General features: G+C 40.0%; 3 protein-coding genes across 4 annotated transcripts; 2 read left to right on the top strand and 1 right to left on the bottom strand.

The window, feature by feature from the left end:
• Positions 1 to 1,087: 1,087 nt before the first annotated feature.
• On the top strand, positions 1,088 to 6,627 carry LOC306745346 (casein kinase II subunit alpha-like). Of its 2 annotated transcripts, XM_079228110.1 has the most exons (15): positions 1,088 to 1,117; positions 1,883 to 1,974; positions 2,310 to 2,386; positions 2,531 to 2,659; positions 2,766 to 2,877; positions 3,011 to 3,112; positions 3,213 to 3,263; positions 3,354 to 3,413; positions 3,556 to 3,639; positions 3,732 to 3,842; positions 3,972 to 4,073; positions 4,958 to 5,058; positions 5,173 to 5,321; positions 5,456 to 5,545; positions 5,776 to 6,627. In XM_079228110.1, exons 4-15 carry the CDS (start codon positions 2,559 to 2,561, stop codon positions 5,889 to 5,891), a joined length of 1,179 nt encoding a protein of 392 aa, XP_079084236.1. In that variant the 5' UTR covers positions 1,088 to 1,117; positions 1,883 to 1,974; positions 2,310 to 2,386; positions 2,531 to 2,558; the 3' UTR covers positions 5,892 to 6,627. The 2 variants fall into 2 exon arrangements, with proteins under 2 accessions (XP_079084236.1, XP_079084237.1); XM_079228111.1 differs by lacking the exons at positions 1,088 to 1,117; positions 1,883 to 1,974 and having other exon boundaries at positions 2,273 to 2,386.
• Positions 6,628 to 7,727: 1,100 nt separating this feature from the next.
• Positions 7,728 to 16,860, top strand: LOC306744648 (uncharacterized protein; the record flags this gene model as incomplete). Its single annotated transcript, XM_079227331.1, has 18 exons — positions 7,728 to 7,828; positions 7,973 to 8,043; positions 8,139 to 8,194; positions 8,611 to 8,782; positions 9,968 to 10,094; positions 10,277 to 10,480; positions 10,569 to 10,650; positions 11,283 to 11,411; positions 11,594 to 11,751; positions 12,878 to 12,961; positions 13,090 to 13,157; positions 13,363 to 13,418; positions 13,628 to 13,793; positions 14,572 to 14,695; positions 14,793 to 14,993; positions 15,120 to 15,201; positions 15,492 to 15,620; positions 16,699 to 16,860. Exons 1-18 carry the CDS (start codon positions 7,752 to 7,754, stop codon positions 16,858 to 16,860), a joined length of 2,148 nt encoding a protein of 715 aa, XP_079083457.1. The 5' UTR covers positions 7,728 to 7,751.
• LOC306745035 (potassium channel subfamily K member 5-like) lies at positions 16,858 to 19,696 on the bottom strand (the record flags this gene model as incomplete). The annotated part of the gene is made up of 5 exons (XM_079227762.1): positions 16,858 to 17,735; positions 17,851 to 18,019; positions 18,248 to 18,414; positions 18,984 to 19,095; positions 19,511 to 19,696. The coding sequence occupies 5 exons, from the start codon at positions 19,694 to 19,696 to the stop codon at positions 17,041 to 17,043; spliced, it is 1,329 nt and encodes a 442-aa protein (XP_079083888.1). The 3' UTR covers positions 16,858 to 17,040.
• Positions 19,697 to 21,305: the final 1,609 nt, after the last annotated feature.

Genomic DNA, 21,305 nt, shown 5'->3' with positions numbered 1-21,305 from the left:
AAATAGTAAGACAATTTTGAATGAAGAAAACATAAAATCCATATCTCACCATTTAGAAAGCTTAACACATTTTCTCTTTGCACAGGGAAGATGTTATCCATTGATACATATTAGACATGCATTACAAAAGTTGTGTGAGCTCAAAACAACATTGCGTTATTTGTTCTCCTTTCAGGTTGGTTTACCTCTGATTGGGGCAGTTACCGCCAGTGCAAACGGTAGAAGTAGACAAAACGTGAAACTGAAACAAATAAAACTACAATTAATTCACGGTTGAAATGCATGTTTAAATGGAATTTTATGGCATTGTCATTTGCAGCAGGGAAATCCAATTATTTTCAATGACAGATAGGTTCTGACTGTATCAGATTGAGGAGCAAGTCAAAGACTATTTATGTGTGTTTAACATGGAGTCTACAAGGGTCTAATCATTACATCAACTCAAGATTGAAGCAAATGTTCTCACCATTCAAACTCACAGAGAGCATGTGTCTCTCTATCACGTGTTAATTACAGGTGGTTGGTTACTTCAGGAAAATGCCCCTGGCATGTTCTATGACTGGGGTGGCCTTTTAAATGACGCCCCAGAACATAGCCATTGTTTTCTGTCACTATTTCACCTTTGTCCATTGAACCAATGAGCCACATATTTTTGCCTTCACAAAGACCTTTTTCAAAACAGGGTCTATGAACATTACAGTCAATAGAAATGCCTCCTGGTAGAAATATTGTGATAAATAGCAGTTTAATGTACTCCAACTAATTCATAAAAAAATGTGAATTATGAAGGCCTGCTAAATCATATCTGCCCTCAACAAGCTTATATCAGAGCCTGAGGTGGCTCTGATATAAGCCTGCACGTTGTTTGTGGAAATGAAATGAAGTAGGGATTTATATTTATATAAGTTGAACTGACAAAACATTGCAGGTGTGACTGACTACTCATACAGGAATGCAGATACAAGTTTGTGCTTCTGTCAGACCTGTTGGCGGCATGCCCCCCTCCCCCTCGCCCCCATGAAAAAGAAAAAGGAGAGCGCCCTCTGCAGGAGAGGCTGTTCGCACTAAGCTCTTGATCCCAAGCATCGCCATATTGACGTCCCAACAACGCTGAGAGGTAATCGCGTTATTTAACCACAAATCGTCGTTGGTGTGGAACCGCTGTTGAGTGTTTTACCCGCAAGGAAGAGCCGAGAACACGTAACGCAGCCGCGACGCCCTTCTGCAGCTCGATCACAGTGTTTGTGGGGTGTTTTTTCAAGGCGTTGTCAGTCAGTCGCCTCGCCAGCCAGCAGGCTATTCACTCCCCTAGCCTGCTAGCTTAGCACTTTACAGCTTTGGGAAATGTATGTCCCGCGGCTTGTCGTTTTAGCTCCACGTCACTAATAACCACGGTGTATACCATGTGGCCGCTTTGTCGCGGCGGGTTTATTTATTCCCCGTTAAAATCTCACAATGTGGCCGAAAGCTAGTTGTGACTTTCCAACCGGCTTTTTCCCCTCTGCTGTTGACGAGCTAACGCTAACTAGCGCTCAGCTCGACCAGCTGCCCGGTTCGTCTGTTAGCTCTCTGTTAGCTCTCTGTTAGCTCTCTGTTAGCTCGCTGCTGCAGGCCTCGGGCCACACAGGGGTTTGTGCGTACGCTCACCTCTTCATTAAAGTATGGAGCGGGCTAGCTGGCGACAATTGAAACAGTGTCTCGTACCAGATATGCCATTTTTGTCGATTGGGTGCATCATTTCATGAACCCGATCATTTAATAAAGCTTCACTAGCCTAACTGTATTGGCTGGCACACATTACCTCACATAGTTAGTTCATGTTAGCTTAATTGACAGCATTGAATTTAATCTACCTACTTTCTGTCCTTTTCTTTCTCGACAGGAGATACTGCCTTGCTGTAGTCCCCAGTGATGACTGTATTGAGCCCTGTACCTCCTGATTAGACTGGTTGGATGCCCCCATTTAACATTCAGGTCTCTACATTTCACACACCACCATATTTTAACACCAGACACCAATCATTTAGTTTGAGATTATTTTTGTTGTCGTGTTCATGTTATTTAAATAACATATATTGCTATTTTAATGTACTCTATTTACTGCCTTTCTGCTTAAAACATCTGCAGCTAACATTTTAAATGATCTTATTCAGAGCAACATCCTGTGAATCATTAGGGGGGAACATTTTAAAGTTTAAAACATATTTTTTTAAACTTGAATCTCAGTTCTACACATGGTGTTAAACTTATGTGACATGTTTGACTTGTAGTAGTCTAACTGTAGGTTTTATATCTGTATGCCCATTTAGCTTTCTTACCATAAAGGCATCTCAACTGCTCCTGTTTCAAATCATATATCACCATCGTCCTGGAGGGAACCTCCCAGGTATTGTTTCCTTATAATTGAATCACCTTATTTCACCTATTAGTAGTTATATGAAATCCTCAAGCTAACCATTAGTACACAAACTGCTTTTGAATGTCCATATCTTCTGTGTCATTTTAAGTGACTACATATTTTTTGTTTTAGGAGATTTAGAGAAGATCCCGTGTAGAATATGTCTGGCCCTGTCCCAAGCCGCTCTCGAGTTTACCCTGATGTAAACACACAGAGGCCTCGGGAATATTGGGACTATGAGTCCCATGTTGTTGAATGGGGGTAAGACAAAGGGGACTTGATGGTGCTTTAGTTGTATAGTTTTGTATTGCCACCTCAGCATTGTTAACCATGTCTTTTTTATGTTTTTTTCTTCTTCTTCTTCTAGGAACCAAGACGACTATCAGCTAGTCAGAAAATTAGGGAGAGGCAAATATAGTGAAGTGTTCGAAGCCATAAACATCACAAACAATGAAAAAGTGGTCGTCAAAATACTGAAGGTATGGGATTAATTAATTGATTGTTCTTATGATTTATAGAAGTGTTGCAAATGCTTTTCAGTAAAACATATTCAGGATATTTTGTCACCTACCAGAGATTTCATGTACCTCACAAGACTGTCTTTGTTCACAGCCGGTCAAGAAAAAGAAAATCAAGAGGGAAATAAAGATCCTGGAGAATCTGAGGGGTGGCCCAAATATCATCTCACTGTTAGATATCGTCAAGGATCCTGTGGTAATTTATTTTATCCTTTTCTGCTCTGTAACAATGAAGAAGACTTGTGTGTACAAGGTTTCAGGCATAAACACACATATACATTTATTTTTATTTTCAGTCCCGAACCCCTGCTCTGGTCTTTGAACATGTGAACAACACAGATTTCAAGGTAAAGATCAGTTCTTTGTTGACTTGTAATTTTGGATATGCTTAAACTATTTTTCTCAAATCCCTAATTTTTTTTCTCATTGTTTTACAGCAATTGTATCAAACTCTATCTGACTTTGACATACGGTTCTACATGTACGAAATCTTAAAGGTAAGAAACGGATTTTGGTCCACTCCGTTTGTTACAGCGGTTGTTTCATAATTCACAGAAACAAGCACTACTTCCATCAGTTTAATATTTTGTGGATTTTTTTTAACACACGTATATATACATTATTCTTTTTACCTAATAGGCTCTGGATTACTGCCACAGTATGGGGATTATGCACAGAGATGTCAAGCCACACAATGTAATGATTGACCATGAACACAGAAAGGTATTGTCTTACATGCTGATCAGTCTCCTATTTCTTGTTTTCCCTGCTGTGACACCATCAGCTAGTCATATGTATATTTGTTGTACTTCCAGCTCCGCTTAATCGATTGGGGTTTGGCAGAATTCTACCACCCAAACCAGGAATACAACGTGAGAGTGGCATCCAGGTACTTCAAAGGACCTGAACTGCTGGTAGACTACCAGGTGAGACTCCTCTGTCTAGTCACACCGGTTTTATACAAGATGGTCAAGATGTATAGTATAAAGACGAGAGCACTGTTTTTGATTGTCATGGAGCCAGTTTAAGTCTTTTAACCGCTATATTATTTGCAGATGTATGACTACAGCTTGGACATGTGGAGTTTGGGTTGCATGCTTGCCAGCATGATCTTCAGAAAGGAGCCTTTCTTTCACGGTCATGATAACTATGATCAGGTATGTAGAATCAGATCTTTTTATTCAAGTTTCTGTTTTTGCATGTTATCGCAAACCTGTGGCATAAAGAGAGCTGTGTGTTTTTTTTTGTTTGTTTTTTTTTTCAACGCTGCATGGAACAAAATGTCCGTTTTACACAGTCAACCCACATTCTTCTTACACTTGACAGAGGCCACATAGCTCTGCTGGAGCAGCTGGGATTTTATGTCTTTCCCAAAGTTATCTCAGCAGTTATTGAGCGAGGGTAGACATTTACTATTAACTTTTTAGGAGTTTGGTGCACTGAATTTGAAATGGACAAATCTAGGATTGTACCAGTGGACACTGATCATCACACATTTTAGCCCCATGGATGGTGTCATTTGTGTTGTGGGCTTTTCCGACACCCACTGTAACACTCAACACAGCATTTCCAGTTCATTCCTTGCCTCTTTTGGGTTTGCATTTCAGTTCTAGTGAGACACAATAGCAGATGTTGATTTTCTTTTTTAAGTAATCATCTTGTCCAACTTCTCTGGGCTCGGAGATTGAACTACAATTATTTATCTTATAATCATGTAAATGGTGTGTAGTTTGTTTTAATTGCTCAATTACACGTGGCATAAACCTAAGGTATCTTTGATCATATAAAATCTTCTCAAACTAAACGGATATTAAATGAACTATGCACATTATTAATTTAAAGAATGTGTATATTCCTATATATTCTCCCATAATTTCCTCTTTATTAAAATAAAGTATACTCTCCATACAGACCCACCACCTAATTGATGAACACTATGAACTGCAGTGGGACCCATGCCCCTCAATACCCATCATATGATTTAACAAATGTCTAATTGTGCTCCATTTAATTGTTGAATTGTGCTTTTTCTAACTCGCAGCTGGTGCGAATTGCAAAAGTACTCGGCACCGAGGACCTGTACGACTACATTGACAAGTACAACATTGAATTGGATCCCCGCTTCAATGACATTCTCGGAAGGTAAAACGTTGCAGCTGTTTGACCTCAAGCCAAGTATTGTTGAATATTTTGACCAAGATTTTGGCTAATAGATATCTCCCATTTAAAATGCCATCCACGGTTTGTTCTCTATAGACACTCTCGCAAAAGGTGGGAGAGGTTTGTGCACAGCGAGAACCAGCACCTGGTCAGCACAGAGGCCCTAGACTTCCTGGACAAACTGCTGCGCTATGACCATCAAGCTCGCCTCACGGCCAGAGAGGCCATGGAGCACCCCTACTTCTGTAAGTTTGTTTCTTACCCTGTCTGCATTGCTTACTTATTTGCTCGAGTACATTGCCTTAAACAAAAATGTGAGTGCGGTATGTAAAGTGGCTGGATTGTGTCAACACTTGCTCAAACCCGCTTTTGTTTGCAGATCCCATCGTTAAAGATCAGGGAAGAGGGGCCACTCCTGGGGGGATGGCTGCCAGCTCCACACCAGTCAGCTCCTCAAGTATGATGGCTGGTATGTAACGCCGCGCTCCTCTCGTAATCTGACTGAGAGGTTACATCTCTATTAAGTGAGGATAGAAAGTTGCATCTATAATCTGACTATTTTTTTGGGGTGCTTCAAATTAGAGATTCAACTTTATTTGAAGCCAAATAAACTGACTGTCACAATATCTGACAGTTTCTTTGGATGCAAATTGTGATGACCTACTACAAAATGATTAACGCACGCCGTGTCTCTCCTAGGCATCACCTCAATGTCCTCCTCACAGCCGCTGGCTAACATCGCTGGATCACCCGTCATCTCTGCTCCCAACACCCTGGCCACACAAGTCCCTGCGGCCACCGGGGCTCAACCCTGAAGCCACTTCCTCACCCGTGTTTATGTGTGCTCATGGCCATGTCCTGCCTAGCTCTCACTGCAGCCCAGGGCCATGGCTCCCCTTTTTATGTTGAAAAATAACAAAGAAGAAGATTTAAATTGCTTTTCACATTCAGTTATATTTTGACACCTGGACTTGACAGAAATGTATTGTTGCACCTGTCAGGATTATTAGAATTAATTTGAGTGTGTTATTTGACAATGCCATTGTCTAGAAACTCTAATAAGATGTAGACATGAAGAGAATGGATAATAAAATTTATTTTGTATGTTCCAAATATACAGTCTTGCTTGAAACTGTTTGATGGGGATCCTGCTGTATTACACTGTGAACCTTGACAAGATTTCACAAAAACGGAGTCGGGAATCTGGTGTGCCCCACCTAACAGTGCTCGCTGGTTGCACACGATGTAATGTGCAGGAGTTGTTGGTGTTTTGAAGTTGTTAGATGCTATAATTCATTAATTGGACTTTTGTAGATATTCTACAGTTACTGTCAGGTTGCATGCACCCAATGCTGAGTATCACAGGGTCAATAGTTTGCCAATTTTATGTTACTTTCACTTCTATATGTGTATGTATGTGTTCATGTTTGTTTTTTATGAAGTCTCTTACACATGATTTTGATTACATAGACAATTTTGTAACTTTTTGTTTTATGTCGGGAGGAGTTATCACCTACAAAAACAACTTCAAAAATAAACAATTTAAACAGGGCTTTGCAGGAACTACATGTTATTGAGTATACCGTCTCTTGACTGGTCGTATTGGCAATATATGGGTGAATTTTAAAAGCAGAACAGCGTAGTCAGCATGTCTAACAAAGACCATTTTTATTTGGCACCAAATTATTTTACGTGTTCAAAAAGCGAATTCCACAGCTTCCCAGGCTGTTTGTGTGTGAAATGCATTATTTTTCTACATAGTGTGTTTTAATTATTTTTAGAATTATGGAGGCAGGTTGGTGAGCACGTTTCAGAATGTGAACAAGAGCAGGAAACCACATTCAGAGCACATCTTTTAAGTGTCGGTGCTGACCAAAATGGTGGGAAAGCATGCCCCCTGGGGGGATAGGTACACCGACGACCACATGAGGCACCAACTAATGACAATGAAGTGGAAGAAGAGTCTGCATGTCCGCATGTGTGGGAAAAATTAAGGCTTCCACAAACCAGGCAGTGAGCAAAAGTTAAATCAACCAAAGATGACTCCTGCCTGTTTACGCTACACGTAAACGAGCACACGGTCAAGAGGTCACGTCAATTGTGTTACAACGCCGTCGTTTAATAAGCCATTAACATTCAGAGCGTCTGACTGACACTTTGAACGTAGCATCGTGGATATGCGTGAATAGCTCCAACCAGTCGGAATCATGCTGCGTTCATGTATTTCTCATATATTGGAAATCACATACCCCAAACACTTTTCGCGTTCAATAGCTTTTGATGGGATAAATTTAGACGACAAACATACAAACCTTGTATTGTATCTTGTGCATCGAGAGACTCCCAGACTGACCTATGTTGTGCCGCAGATGCAAGCAGAAAAGAGGGGGGGGGCGCATCAGGTATTTTGTGTTGAATGCCAACGTGTAAATTGAGTAGTTGTGTATGGACCAAATGCAAGATAGCAACGTTAATCAAAATTGCTAACTACGAAAGAAACGGTAAAGTAAAGATGAGTTGCCATATTTCCGATAGTTATGAAGGCAGCATCAGCTGCGTCTACTGCAACACGCCCCGGCTTCAGTCCTCGCGCAGTCGTCTCGTAGCCCAAACTCTGCAGCGATAAAGAAGTATGGCAGTAGTCTAGAGTCCCTTTTTTTTTAAACTTTTGCAAAATGGGAAAAGTAGTCTTCATCTCCCTCGTATTTGCTGCCCTGTCGGCGCTGCTTGGAGAGAGATTTGTACATTTCAGGTAAAATAGGAAAATACTCCGTCAATCCCCAAACAACACGGTGATGTTTGGGCGTTTGTACGTGGCTTTTGTTCTTGTTCAGGGAAACAAAGTTGTATTCTGGCCACCTGTCCTAATTTAACGTCTGCGTTGAAAACATTGCAGGAAAAGGACCTTCGCTTCAAGAGAGCTGGTCAAAAATCACCTCCCCAACTGTGTTGAACTCAAAAATCTTGGTAAGTAACGCCTGAAGAAACAATTGGACACAGCTTGAGAATACCGGCGGTGAACATCAAAAGTATCTGTGCAACTTTCGTGACGTTATTTTCAGATTTTGGCTCAGAAGATATAACGATCCTTGCAGACGGACTTGCCTTTATCAGCACTGTAAGTATTTGATTTGTAAAGCTGCCCGCTGCTGGAAATAAACGCCTCTTTGGGTAAATACAAAACAGTGCCAACCATAGAAGTGAGCTTGTTGTCATTAAAACCACCCGTATGGACTCCTGTGTGACCTAACCTAACATGTGACATACATAAATACAATACATAAATAATGACACTCATTTTATTGTTACAGACATGCTCAACATAACCTCAAATAATGTTTATTTAATCCTACCTTTTGACCTCCAAAAGAAAAAAAATCAATAAATGTGCTAACAATTTGCAAACTGCATGGACTTGAAGGTTATTTGGTTTATCAGTATTTGACAGAAAACTAGCAGGAAAAAAAAAAACGTTACTTAAAGTGACCTATGGCCTTCAGCGTAATTAAGTGTTTTATTTATTTTAATCTCCAGGGTTTGAAGTATCCTGGAATGCCATCAGCTCATGCCACAGACATCATAGGAAAGATCTACACCCTTGATATGAAAAACCCTCGGATGAAACCAGTTGAGCTGCGCATGCCAAGAAACTTTGATCTGCAGTCATTCAACCCTCACGGCATCAGCGTATACATCGATCCAAGTGGTAAAAGCACTCTTTGTTTGGGTGTGGTTCCACACACGTCTCTAAAAGATAGCACCTTAGGGGCGAATACCCTAGTTTTAGGCCTATCTACTGCTTTTTCCAATTTGATCCAGATTAAAAAAGTGTTTATATGTATCAACAGACATAAATTAAAGGAAAATTTCAACTACAAAATGGTTATTTGTATATCAACTACTCATCCTGGGTCCTCCTTGATTTCTTAAAGAAAACTTAGTTTTTCTCTCAGGCCTCCACGTTGAGTGGGGAATTAAAACAATGGAGAAAAGTCTTGATAAATTGAAGTAGATGGGGGAACGTTGAACAACAGCAAAAATTATATGAAAAAATCTGTTTATAAACTCTCACACAGATCGTGCAGTATAATCCAAGTCTAATTTGTCCAGTTGTATGCTCACTACCTCCCAAACACATGCATCTTTGCTAAAACCTTTCCATTTACAACACTTGGGACTCGTCTGGACTTGCATGGACGAGTAGTGCATGAGACTGTTTATGCACAAGTGTTTTAAATGGTAGGTTTTAGCGAAGATGCATGTGTTTAGAAGTACTGAGCATATGACTTTGATTATACGACACATGGTTTGTTGGACTTTGTAAAGGGTTAGTGATATCGTTCTTGCTGCTGTTAAACGTGGCCTCCATTTACTTCAGTTGGTCTTATGATTCACCGCTCATTGTTGAGACATTCAAAGTAACAACGGGTGAATAATTTGTCTTTTTGCAGGTAAAGTATTTCTCTAATCGCACACATTTAAGTACATGTTGCGATGGAAAAGTAATTGTATTTTCAATCTACTGAAGTTTTGTTGTGAACATGTGGGTGTAGAGTTGCTTGCTGTGATATTCACCATGGTTATCCTGTTGGCATAATTGGAGTAGCTAAGGCTCCTGCAATATCTTGGGTTTCAAATTAAATGTCAATAGAAATATACACCATCAGCACATGTCCTTTTTAATATGTCAGTGCTAAGTAGGTGGTGTTTATTTTATGGGTGTAAAATCTACAACTACAGATGTGATTTTGATGCATTCTTAACCAGAAGAAAAGTCTTAAGCGTTTGTACCTAGCTTTGGTTTAAAAAAACAAGTCATGCATGTCCCTCTACTCGCTGACTCACTCACTCACTCATTATTCTTTATAATGCTTTCTCTGTTTCTCATCAGATGACGCAATATACCTGTTTGTCGTCAATCATCCTGAACACAAAAGCCAAATAGAGCTGTTCAAATATGTTGATGACGACCGCTCACTGGTGCACCTGAAAACCATAAAACATGAACTTCTCTACAGGTATAGTATGGTGACATTTAAATTGTAGCTACCTTGAACTACACTGGACATTTACTGAATATGGAGATGTAGTTAATATGCATTGGAAATAATCCCAAATTATACCACAGTTATTCAAAAACCATATGCATAATGTAATTATTGTACATAATCATTTTGCAATCCTGATTTTGTCTTTCCAGTGTAAACGATATTGTAGTAGTGGGAGTGGATAGCTTCTATGCCACCAATGATCACTACTTTACCCATGAAATCTTCAAAGGTTTGGTGGAGCCCTTTCTGGCTCAGCCTTGGGCTAATGTTGTGTACTACAGTCCTGAGGAAGTAAAAGTGGTCTCTGAAGGATATTACATGGCAAATGGCATCAACATCTCTCCAGATAAAAAGTAAGAATGATATGCAGGTCTCTGCCTGTGGTTATTCATACTGCAAAAGTCTGCATTTCTTCATGTTAATGTTCTTTCTCATGTACAGGCATATATATGTGGTAGATCTATTTGACCACAACGTGCATGTATTGCAGCGGAAAGAAGACAATGCATTGGTTTCAGTGAAGGTAAATAAGTTGATGTTTCATCAATAAGAAAGTGCACATTTCTTATAACACATTTTCCACTGATATTTTTTCAGCTTTAATAATTTCATGCTTTGTTGTTATCATACTAATATTAGAACATATATAAAGCTAGTGTAGTGGGCTAGGAAGTATGGAAATGGATATCATGGTATTATTTATCATGATGTAAGTAATAATATCTTTTAATATTGACATGACAGCGGGCCGAATGTGTGCAGAATTAAATGTAAAATGATAACACAGCGTTATTTGAGTATTTCTTGTTTTGCATACCTTTTATTGTTAGCTCTAGCTTTTACATGAATATGATATGAAGGACATCTGAGTATGCCAGATGTCGTTGTTTAAAAGCTGCTACTGTAAACCAAAAGTTACTTATTCACAGGTGGTAAATAGTTAAATTCAATTTATTTCTAAATCTATGCTTTGAAATGAATATAATAGTGGGCACAAGTAGCAAGTATTCTTCATGTAATGTAGTTAAAGTCTTGCAAAACCAATATACACCGATACCAAACAGATAAGTGCAAGATCAAGTCATGCTAGAATGAAAGTAATCCAGGCACCAAGATGCTTGTACACTCATCACCTTGTCTGTGGCACCTCACCAGACTGTGGCTGTGGATTCACTTTGTGACAACGTGGAAGTGGAACCTGAAACTGGGGACCTGTGGTTGGGATGTCACCCTAATTTATGGAGACTTTTCATGTCAGACCCCGAAGACAAACCTGGATCAGAGGTTTGTTTGTTCACTTTTACCAGTTAGTACGTTAGTGAGAGGCCTGACAATTAACAGGCCAAACATAAAGTGTATTGAGCTGTATCTGCAATGTTCTGCTTACCTAAACAGCAGATCTGGCTACTCGCACGTATTGATCTTGTTTATACTTCTTTATTTCTCATGGGTATGTTTTTCTTTAGGTCATCAAAATCCAGAACATTCATTCTGATAAGCCAGTGGTGACTCAGGTGTACGCTGACGACGGCCATGTGATCATGGGCTCCTCTGTGGCCGCTACCTATGGGGGGAAGTTGCTCATTGGCTCTGTGTACCATAAAGCCCTGTGCTGTGATTTGAAGTAGGCAATTACTGCATAAAAAATTATTAAACTCCTTGCAAAGCTCTCAATTAGACAAGGCAATGATAGTTTGAATGATGATATACATGGATATTACAACACTTTTTTTAGGGAGGAACACTGATAAAAGACCCCAAAAAGAGTGCCTGAAAATCCAAAAGGAGGAGCTGGGGGAAGATGGATGAAGTGTGTTTACATGATTTAATCGCAATGAGCCCTGTGTGCAACCTTCTTATAAACAGCCTGTGGGTACAACAGCATATTTTAAAATTGTTCTCAAACACAGATGTTACTGAACTATCCAGATACTTGCACTGCTGTTAAGTACTTGCAAAACAGAATATTTTCAACCAAAGATTCGTATTTGTTTTGCTGTGTGTCAGGAAAATAACATTTTTTTATTGGTCAATTGGAAATTGAACAGATGAATTGTATTGAACTTAATGTTTTACTTGTATTAATTGCTTTTGTGACATTTGTTTCATGGATTTAAATGTAACTAAAAGAATAAAGAGAGTTTTGACTGAACTGTAGTTTGTCTTGTGGTTCAATAAGTGTGCACTTAAAAAAGGTGTAAATACAAATGGGACAGCACTTTGCTGAAACATCACGTCAGCAGACCACTTCCAAAAATATGTGCAGTTTATTTAAACTTTTTACTCCCTGATCTGAACGTCTTCCGGACTGTTTCGTCGCAAGGTGAGAGGTAATTTGGTCAAAATGAAATGCTTGATGAATAAATCTGTGTAATATAATCTCTGTGTAATTTATGTGTGTTACTGTCCCATCTTTAATCCTCAATGTTTCTGAGTAACTGTAATTTGCCAGGCTGACATGCCGTCATCTTTGTTTACTTCCACTGGTTGCCTCACGTTTAACGTCACATTGCTATAAATTATGGCTAATTCCCTCGGGAAAAGTCTTCAGGAATGCAGATTTACGGAAAGGATTCATAAAGGACTCAACACGCCTGCGAGAGAGCCGTCCGATGCTTTGACAGCGGGACAGAACTAAACCCTCACGCGCTTCACGGGAGCGCGCCTCGAAGTCCGTGAGTCCACGAGGGTGGAGATTGGAATTAGGCCTTTGGTGCGGCTCCTCCTGTTTGACCGCTTCCCTTTCTAAACATGGTTGCCATGAAGAAAATACTAGTTGCTGCTGTTGTTGCTGCCGTTGCAGCTTTCATTGGACACCGATTTATGAAACTAAAGTAAGTGTGTTTTGTAGTAAGTTGTAATGCTTCTCAATGTTGACAGCTGTTAATTTAGAACTGGTAGACTTTCAGGTTCTGTTTGGTTTTCCTGTGACAAACTTTGTCATATTGAATTTGCTCTACAGAGAAATGGCCCTTGCTTCCAGAGAAGTGACTGTGAAACACCTCCACTGTCGTTATATAAAGAATATTGGTAGGCAATCTTAACTTTATGTTCATGCCAATTTGGGGATTTACATTGTCAAAAATAAGTCATAATATAAATCAAATGTGATCACATATGAAGAGTTTGAAGTCCAGTTGACTGGCAGTAGGTCAAGTGTCAACACAATGGGGTAGTGTTAGAGTAATACAACTATAGATGTAAAAAGTGTAACATGTTATTTTGTTTTGTACAGAATATGGAGCAGAGGATATTACAGTCCTAAGAGATGGCCTGGCCTTTCTAAGCACAGTATGTCATTCACACCTATCACAGCTGCAGGAATCTTGACCCCTGCAGCATTGCAGTTTGGTGAAATAACACTACGTAAATCTACACCATGTAAAATGATGGGTCAGCCGGTTTAAATTAGTTGTGATTACCAGTTAGTAAGTATGGACCTCCTCAAGCATAATTATTGATATGCACCAACATCCTACATGCACTGTTTTCCGCTTCAGGGGTTAAAATTTCCTGGACTGCCTTCGTTTGGTGATGAACCAGGAAAGATGTATGTTATGGATCTGCTTCATCCAAGGCCAACGGCAGTGGCGCTGCAAATCAAAGGAGAGCTGGACCTCAGCTCTTTCAACCCACATGGCATTAGTGCATACGTCGATGAGGCAGGTAAAGTACATCAGATGCAACATCTCAACGATAGAACAGAGAAAATATGCGCTTGAAACTTCATTAATTTGATAAGCGGATTGATTTTTGCTCTTCTTCTCGCTTTAGCGTTCAAACAATGAACATTAATCTCTAAAGAGTTTTTAGTGTTTATACTTCAACATTGGAAACAAAAATCTTGGTCCAAATGATGCAGAAAAAGGGCTTGAAAAGACCACACAAAAATAGACGAATAAAGTTCCAGTTTCTTCAAATCAAAAGAAATCTTTCAGTCACTGTGGTTGGTAGGATGAGCACTCATCTAATGCCTACACATTTAAATGTACCAGAAGTGAGTCTCTGGTGCTTTCTGTGTTTTAGACCAAATGTTTTTAGTTTATAACAAACCAGTTAATTAGAGAGTATGGAACCAAAAGGGAAACCAGTAGTTACAACCAAAGGTTTCCTTTGTTGACTCACACAACAAAGCCCAAGATACTTGTGTCTAATTGTCATACAGCAGATTTGTGAGCCAACCTCAAGTATTTACTAGTTTCTAATTCACTGGGGATGAGGCAACCCAGAATACTTCTGTAAAATAGAAAAAGATTAAGGATTACAACTTGCAATAGTGTGACAGTTATACCAAAACAATGGTCAAACACTGACATAATTGTTTCTATTCAAACATGAATATACTGTTATATAGTGTTACGAGATTCAGAGATAAAGGTGCATGATTTGTATATGCCAAAGGTAAAAGTGGAGAATAATGACAACACATTTTGTTTGTTTACAGATGACTCTGTGTACCTGTTTGTTGTCAATCACCCTCAGCACAAAAGCCAAGTGGAGATCTTTCATTTTGTTCAGGGGAACACACTTGTACACCTAAAAACTATTACCCACCCTTTACTCCACAGGTATGTGGTCGACTGTATAATAAACCCTGGACAGCGTTACATATTTTACATTTGACAATCTCTACATGATTTGTATCTCATTCATCGTGTCTTTCAGTGTCAATGACATTGTTGCAGTCGGCGTAGAGAGCTTCTATGCCACCAATCATCAATCTTTTCCCAATAATGTGCTCAACACTCTGACTACCTTGCTGGGTCTCGCCTGGTGTGATGTGGTTTACTACAGTCCAAAGGAAGTGAGGGTGGCGGCCGATGGCTTTCTTTCCGCAAATGGCATCAACATATCCCCTGACAAACGGTTATTCTCAATTCATTTTACATTTAATGCTCTGTTTTTTCATCCTGAATGTGTTTCCCCAGCAATATGTTTCCATTGCAATGCTAAAATAATAAAACAAGAATGCTTTTTTATTTTTTATTACAGGTATATTTATGTTTCAGATGTCATGGGCCATTTGATCGACATTTATGAAAGAAAAGAAGGGGAGCAATTAGTGCACCTTAAGGTAACACAGTGTTTTCTTAATTTCTATCCTCAGCCAAAAATACAAATGTATCAAAGGAGTGGTTTGACATTTTATGAATTATGCTTATTTGTTTTCACTTTCTCATTAAACTCTTTGCAAGAAATAAATAAAGCATTTTTCCCCAAAATGTCAAACTATTTATTTCAACAATACTAATATTTTTCTTTTTTAGCTAATTAATCCTAAAAAACGTATTCGTTCATGCTTTATTCAACACTTTGTTTCAGTTATATAATTATCTGTTGACTGTATGTAATGTTTCCCACCAGTCTGTAGCTGTTGGGTCCCTCTGTGATAACATCGAGGTGGACCACAAGACGGGTGACCTATGGCTGGGTTGTCACCCAAATGGCATGAAGTTGGCAGTGTATGACCCTGAAGATCCACCCGGCTCCGAAGTTAGTGTTTTGTCTTTGTTTCAGCGTTGTCATTTATGTTTTAGAATAGAATATGTCTCTATTGTCCACTAGGGTGGAAATCTGACAAGAACATATGAAGCAGATAAGCGGCTCATAAAACACGAAGACAAGGTCATATTACACATTAAAACAGTTCAGTATCTGTGGCTTAAATCTCCTCAGTCCCTTTGTTGTGTAAATAATATTGATGGCACTTGGATGAAGGACTTCACATTTTCAGCTGCCAACAGTACTTTATAGCCTTCTGGAGCTCAAGAGCTCAGACTGGCTGAGGAGAGAATGGGATTTATCTGCCAGGATCACATAGAAAAGGAGTAGAGCTGATTTCCATGTTCATTTGACAAGAACGAAAGAAAATGGCGATTGTTGTGCGATGTAATGGTGACACAGTGGGGCCTTAAAGTGTTGTTGCAGCTAGTCGGGTTAGCAAGCGAGCCAGCTATGAGCTAGTTAACTAGCTTGCTAATTTCACCATGCTTTAATGCTACACTAGTTCCAGAAAAGGAACTGAACAAAGTTGTCCCTGCACTGTAACACGAGTGTGTGTGGATGAAGCTGGCTAAATGTGACTCATTTGCTCTCTGTGCTTTGTAACGTCCCAACTAAACAAAGTTAACTAAAACCGTTGCAGTAGCCATGGTTCACATAAAAATGGCTGCCACTTTGACTCCCCCACTACTTTGATTTGAATGTCCGTTTTTCTCCTGTTCTATTTAAAAGGACTTTTGGGTTTGCCAACTATTTTGCTTGCCAATGACATAAGCCTTGAAAGATCATTCTTCGATCTACAGTTTAGGTTGTCTGACCCACCGAAAGTAGACTGTATAGGTTTACATCGGCCATTGGTGGAGGATCTCACCCGTCTCCTCCCCTTTCACTATCTGTGCTGTGCAAGGGCACTGTGGCTGCATTCTTTGCACAAGATTGTGAAAAGAAATCGCTACGGCGTTTCTTTAACTGATACAGAGCTGTGGATAGGCTGGCTATGCAAGAGTACAGTAAGGTGACCGTACCAGGCAGGAAGGTGGCCTGATAATTGTACTCCTGTTTCCTCTAGGTCCTCCGGATCAAGAACATTCACTCAGATCAGCCGGTCGTGAGCCAGGAGTACGTTGATAACGGCCATGTGCTCATCGCCTCCTCTGTAGCAGCTCCCTATGAGGGAAAGTTGCTAATTGGCTCTGTTTTCCACAAAGCCTTGTATTGTGATTTGAAATAATCTGTGCATTCTGTATCTCACAACTTTTTAAGAATAGAAATGTAAACAGAAATAATAAAATATTGATCCCCCCCCCCCCTACAGACGCTAGCTCATTGTGTGTATGTCATTGTAAAGTATCATTTTTACAAAATGTGTGTTTTCTAGATACAGTATCTATAACCGTATTTATAAGATCTTTTATCCTTTTTCATCTTTATCCATTAACACATTCTTCTCTACTACCATGGATATCTTAAACCTAGACCCTCCACCAGCAGGAGGCTGTACACTTTCCTCTTCCGTGGCATCTGTTTTAGATACAGTGAAAACGATACCATGAGTTTCTGAATCAAGTGGACAACTCTCCTTGTTCTCTTCATTACCCGTCCTCGCACATTCAGGGTCCTCGTTGCTTTCTTGTATTACAGGACTAAACTCACGTTCGCCTTCGTCCACGGCACGCTCTGCATGTATAAACACTTCACTGATGCTGATCATGCGTCTGCGCCGAGGCGAGTGATCCAGGTTCTGGATGTTGGTGGTCAGGATGTCACTGCAGCTCTTAGAGCGGTTTATGTTGGCTGCAGGCTTTAATGTGTAGGCTCCAATCTCCTTGATGACAGTGCTGTAGTCTTCATCCTTCTCCGATAGGAAGTTGAAGATGTCGATAACGGACGGCTTTTCTTGTGAGGTGTGCTTCTCCTCTCCTGACAGAAGTTCCTCGTGGTCGAGATGTCTGTGCTTGTGTCTTCTTTTCTTCAGCACCTTGTGAGCTTCCACGACCATGTGGACATTCCAGCTGAAGAACAGAGACAGCCAGGCCAGGCCCATGTAGATCCACAACTCTGCAAACACCCGGTAGAGTCTGGGGTATTCGATGTCTGGATTTACACCTGAAACGAGAGTCCATGCAGCTGCGTGACTTTTAGAACAAAGAGCCGAACAAAACTGACTCACAAATAACCTCAGAGAATCATGAACTCTCTGAAATAACTCAATTGAACCTACCTGCCACATAATCTCCAAAACCAACTGTTGTGAGCGTGATGAAGGAGAAGTAAAGGCCCTCCAGGTAGCTCCATCCTTCCATAAACATGAAAACAAATGGAGGGATCACCAGGTGCACCAACAGCCCCCATAACAGGAACAAGGCTGTACAGGTTAACTGGACCTTTTTCTGACAGAACGGAGAAAAGAAACGCATTAAAATGTTAAAATAACTTGATGGAGCTGCCTTTTCAAACAGTATTCAGACAAACAACTCCAGCTTTCAGTCAGATTCTTCAGAATCAGAAACCGTTTATTTGCCAGGAATGTTTACACAAACAAGGAATTTTTCATGGCGGAAGGTGCATAAACATTAGACATGAGACGTTAGACGAGACAAACAACAATCAATTCTTACCACTGAAACGCCTTTACGGATCAGAACCTGGGACAGACGTTTGGCCCGGTCTCCAAAGAATGAGCCCAGCTCGCTTATCCACACCAGACACAGGGGGATCCCACACAGACCATACAGGATGCAGAACCCACGGCCACCTTCGGTCTTGGGAGCAACATTACCATAACCTGTAGATTACAAGAGCAAATATGAAGGCACAACTCTAAGAGATATGTCATATTTTAAAATGGTTTATGCAATGTCAATTATTGACTTTATTATTGTTAATAAGTAATTGATCAATTGTTTATGGGTGTGAAATAAAGCAATAAAGCAACCTTGGTCATTTTAGATGCGTAGTTATTCATTTCGCAGGGAGATCTATTTGTTTGATCACTTGCAAATAATTAATTTACAAAGCTATCGATTCACAATGGGAGATTATCTCATTGTTCTTAAAAAACACATTGTAAGCCATATTTCAATAATTAATCACCAACAGGGGTTTCAAGATGATTTCAAGACAAAAAAAAGTAATTTAGTTTTTGTTCTTGATGATTAATGTATACATCCTTCATAAGTTATTCATCTTAAAAAGTAGTATTAAGCTTTTTCACACATTTCTGTCTTTGCTTAATTAATTCATAAAATGGCTACAATAGCACTCTCACAGATAAACAAAAGTAAGTAAACAAATAACTTATAAATGACATCTTTATTTATTCTGTGTGAAATACTCTAGATGTCTTATACAAACCTATGGTGGTGACAATGGTGGCAGCAAAGATGACAGAGTTCCCCCAGTCCCACGAGTTTCGGTGGTTGTCTCCAGTGATGGTCACACCTCGGCCTGCAGCCTTTGACACTATCTGCGTGATTACAGACGTATTTCGAAAAATGACCATCACAACCTATGCAGCCATTGTAAGCGGGCACACCTTGCGCAAACATGCAAATATGTGCGGTGGAGGGAGACAGGCTCCTTCACGCTCGGCGCTTTAAGTTTCGAATAGCTGGGCAACTATTCTGCCATCGAACAAACAAACACACTTCCACAAAGAGCATTTTAGTCGTGTTGTTGTTGGAGAATTCACTTATTCTTCTTAATCAGGAAAAACCGGTTCTGTGTTGTCCCGACACGTAAAGGAGACACGCTTCCCTTTTACTCTTTCATTGCGTTGCCTAAAAAACAGTCCATCCAATAACTTTATGAGAGTTGTTGGGAGCTCTGGGAAAGTAATCATGTCAGGATAAAAGGAAAACATGTTTCGAATAGGTTCATACCTCCAAAATCTCACTCAGACCTTCCTCTGTTAAGCAGGCGTGTTTCTTCAAAATGTTTTCCTTCTGTTGGATATATTCGTCCCTGGCTGAGGTCCAGTTTGGCTCTTCGAGAATTTGGAATATTGCGGCACCGATAGAGAGGTAGAAAATAATACATGACGTTAAAAAAGGACCTGTATCCGCCATAGTAAAGTCATAACTTCAATCCGTCGCCGAGCCGGGTTTATTCCTTTGAGGTCTGTGTGGTTATCCTTCCTGTGCCGCTTTCTTCCTGGTAAAAGATAATATGGGGTTTCCACGCTGCTGCCACTGAGGGCTGATACAAACCCAGCTGCGTTCTTCAATGGAACATTTCATCTGGCGCTGTGCTTTTAATAAGTACATTATTATCCACATGATAGTTTGAAGACGGTGAAGACAAACAAAAACATGTATAGTCTCACAAAACTATAAAAAAAAAAAGATATTTAAAAAGTGGCTTCAAAACGTTCGTGCAGATGCCATTACATTGTCTCTGTGGATGTAACATCAACATATGAGCAGGTTTATATGAAATAACTAGCTATACATTTATTTATGTCCTTTCTTTCATTATCGCAGAATACCTGCATGGAGCAATTATAAAAACATGCGCCAGGGGGCAACATGTGTTGAGCAGCCTCACACTGGCGTTCACGCGTATGAACTGCACGGCGTGTGTTGGTGCTGACAGTTGCTCTTATCTTCATCCAGAAGGCTGAAGTAAAGTGTGGCGAGTGACGCGCACTGGGTGGATCCTGGCTGCTCAGCACGATAATGGATGAGAGGGGTTTTCTTGAGAATTATGATGCATGTGAGAATGGAGAGGGAATTATATTGGCACTGGTATCTATCTATCTATCTATCTATCTATCTATCTATCTATCTATCTATCTATCTATCTATCTATCTATCTATCTATCTATCTAAAGAAAGAAAAAAAGAAAGCCACAGATGCACTACTAATGTGATGGAATACAGATATATTTGGATAATTTACTTGGGCAGTGCCAACACTGGCCACTGGGTTTTAGGTAACAGATGTTGACAGATGTTCTGGCTGTAGCAGCTGCTGTAAGTGTGCTTGCCTTTTGGGAATTCACACTGTTTTTTGAGAGAGATACTCAAGGGCAGATGGAGCCAGATAGACGAATAGATGTGTGTGTCGACCTTGTACACTTGAGACACTATACTTTACTTGAGGGGACACACAGGTGGAAAGCTAAGGTCAGGTCACCATGAATTTACAATGCATTTTCAATGATCCCATCTATGTTTTAACATGTAAAATACACTCGTCTTGGAATAATATGTTGGGTCCGGGTATATATATTCCACCCCCCAAAAAATGACCTTGTTGAAAGCATATTTGAATTACAGTGGAACACTACTATTACATGCATCCCTGTATATTAAGGGAGCAAAGATAGTAACTGTACTATGCAATCTAACCAGGAAGTAATGATTAGTCACATCTACATGACAACCAGGAACATGAATTGCTTGGTGACTATAAATAGTTGCAAAGTGGGTCCTAAAAATAAATAATAACAGTAATATTTACCTGTAACTCGACCTCACACACACACACACACACACACACACACACACACACACACACACACACACACACACACACACACACACACACACACGCACACACACGCACACACACACACACACACACACACAACAGCGCCCCCGTGCGGAGCTACCCCCAAAGTGTGGTTCCAGATACAGGGGCAGTGACCGTGACTTTGCTGATATCACTGACAGT

Source organism: Taurulus bubalis, assembly GCF_910589615.1.
Source record: "Taurulus bubalis genome assembly, chromosome: 12".
NCBI classification, from domain to species: Eukaryota; Metazoa; Chordata; class Actinopteri; order Perciformes; family Cottidae; genus Taurulus; species Taurulus bubalis.
This window is presented reverse-complemented; position numbering and strand designations above follow the sequence as displayed.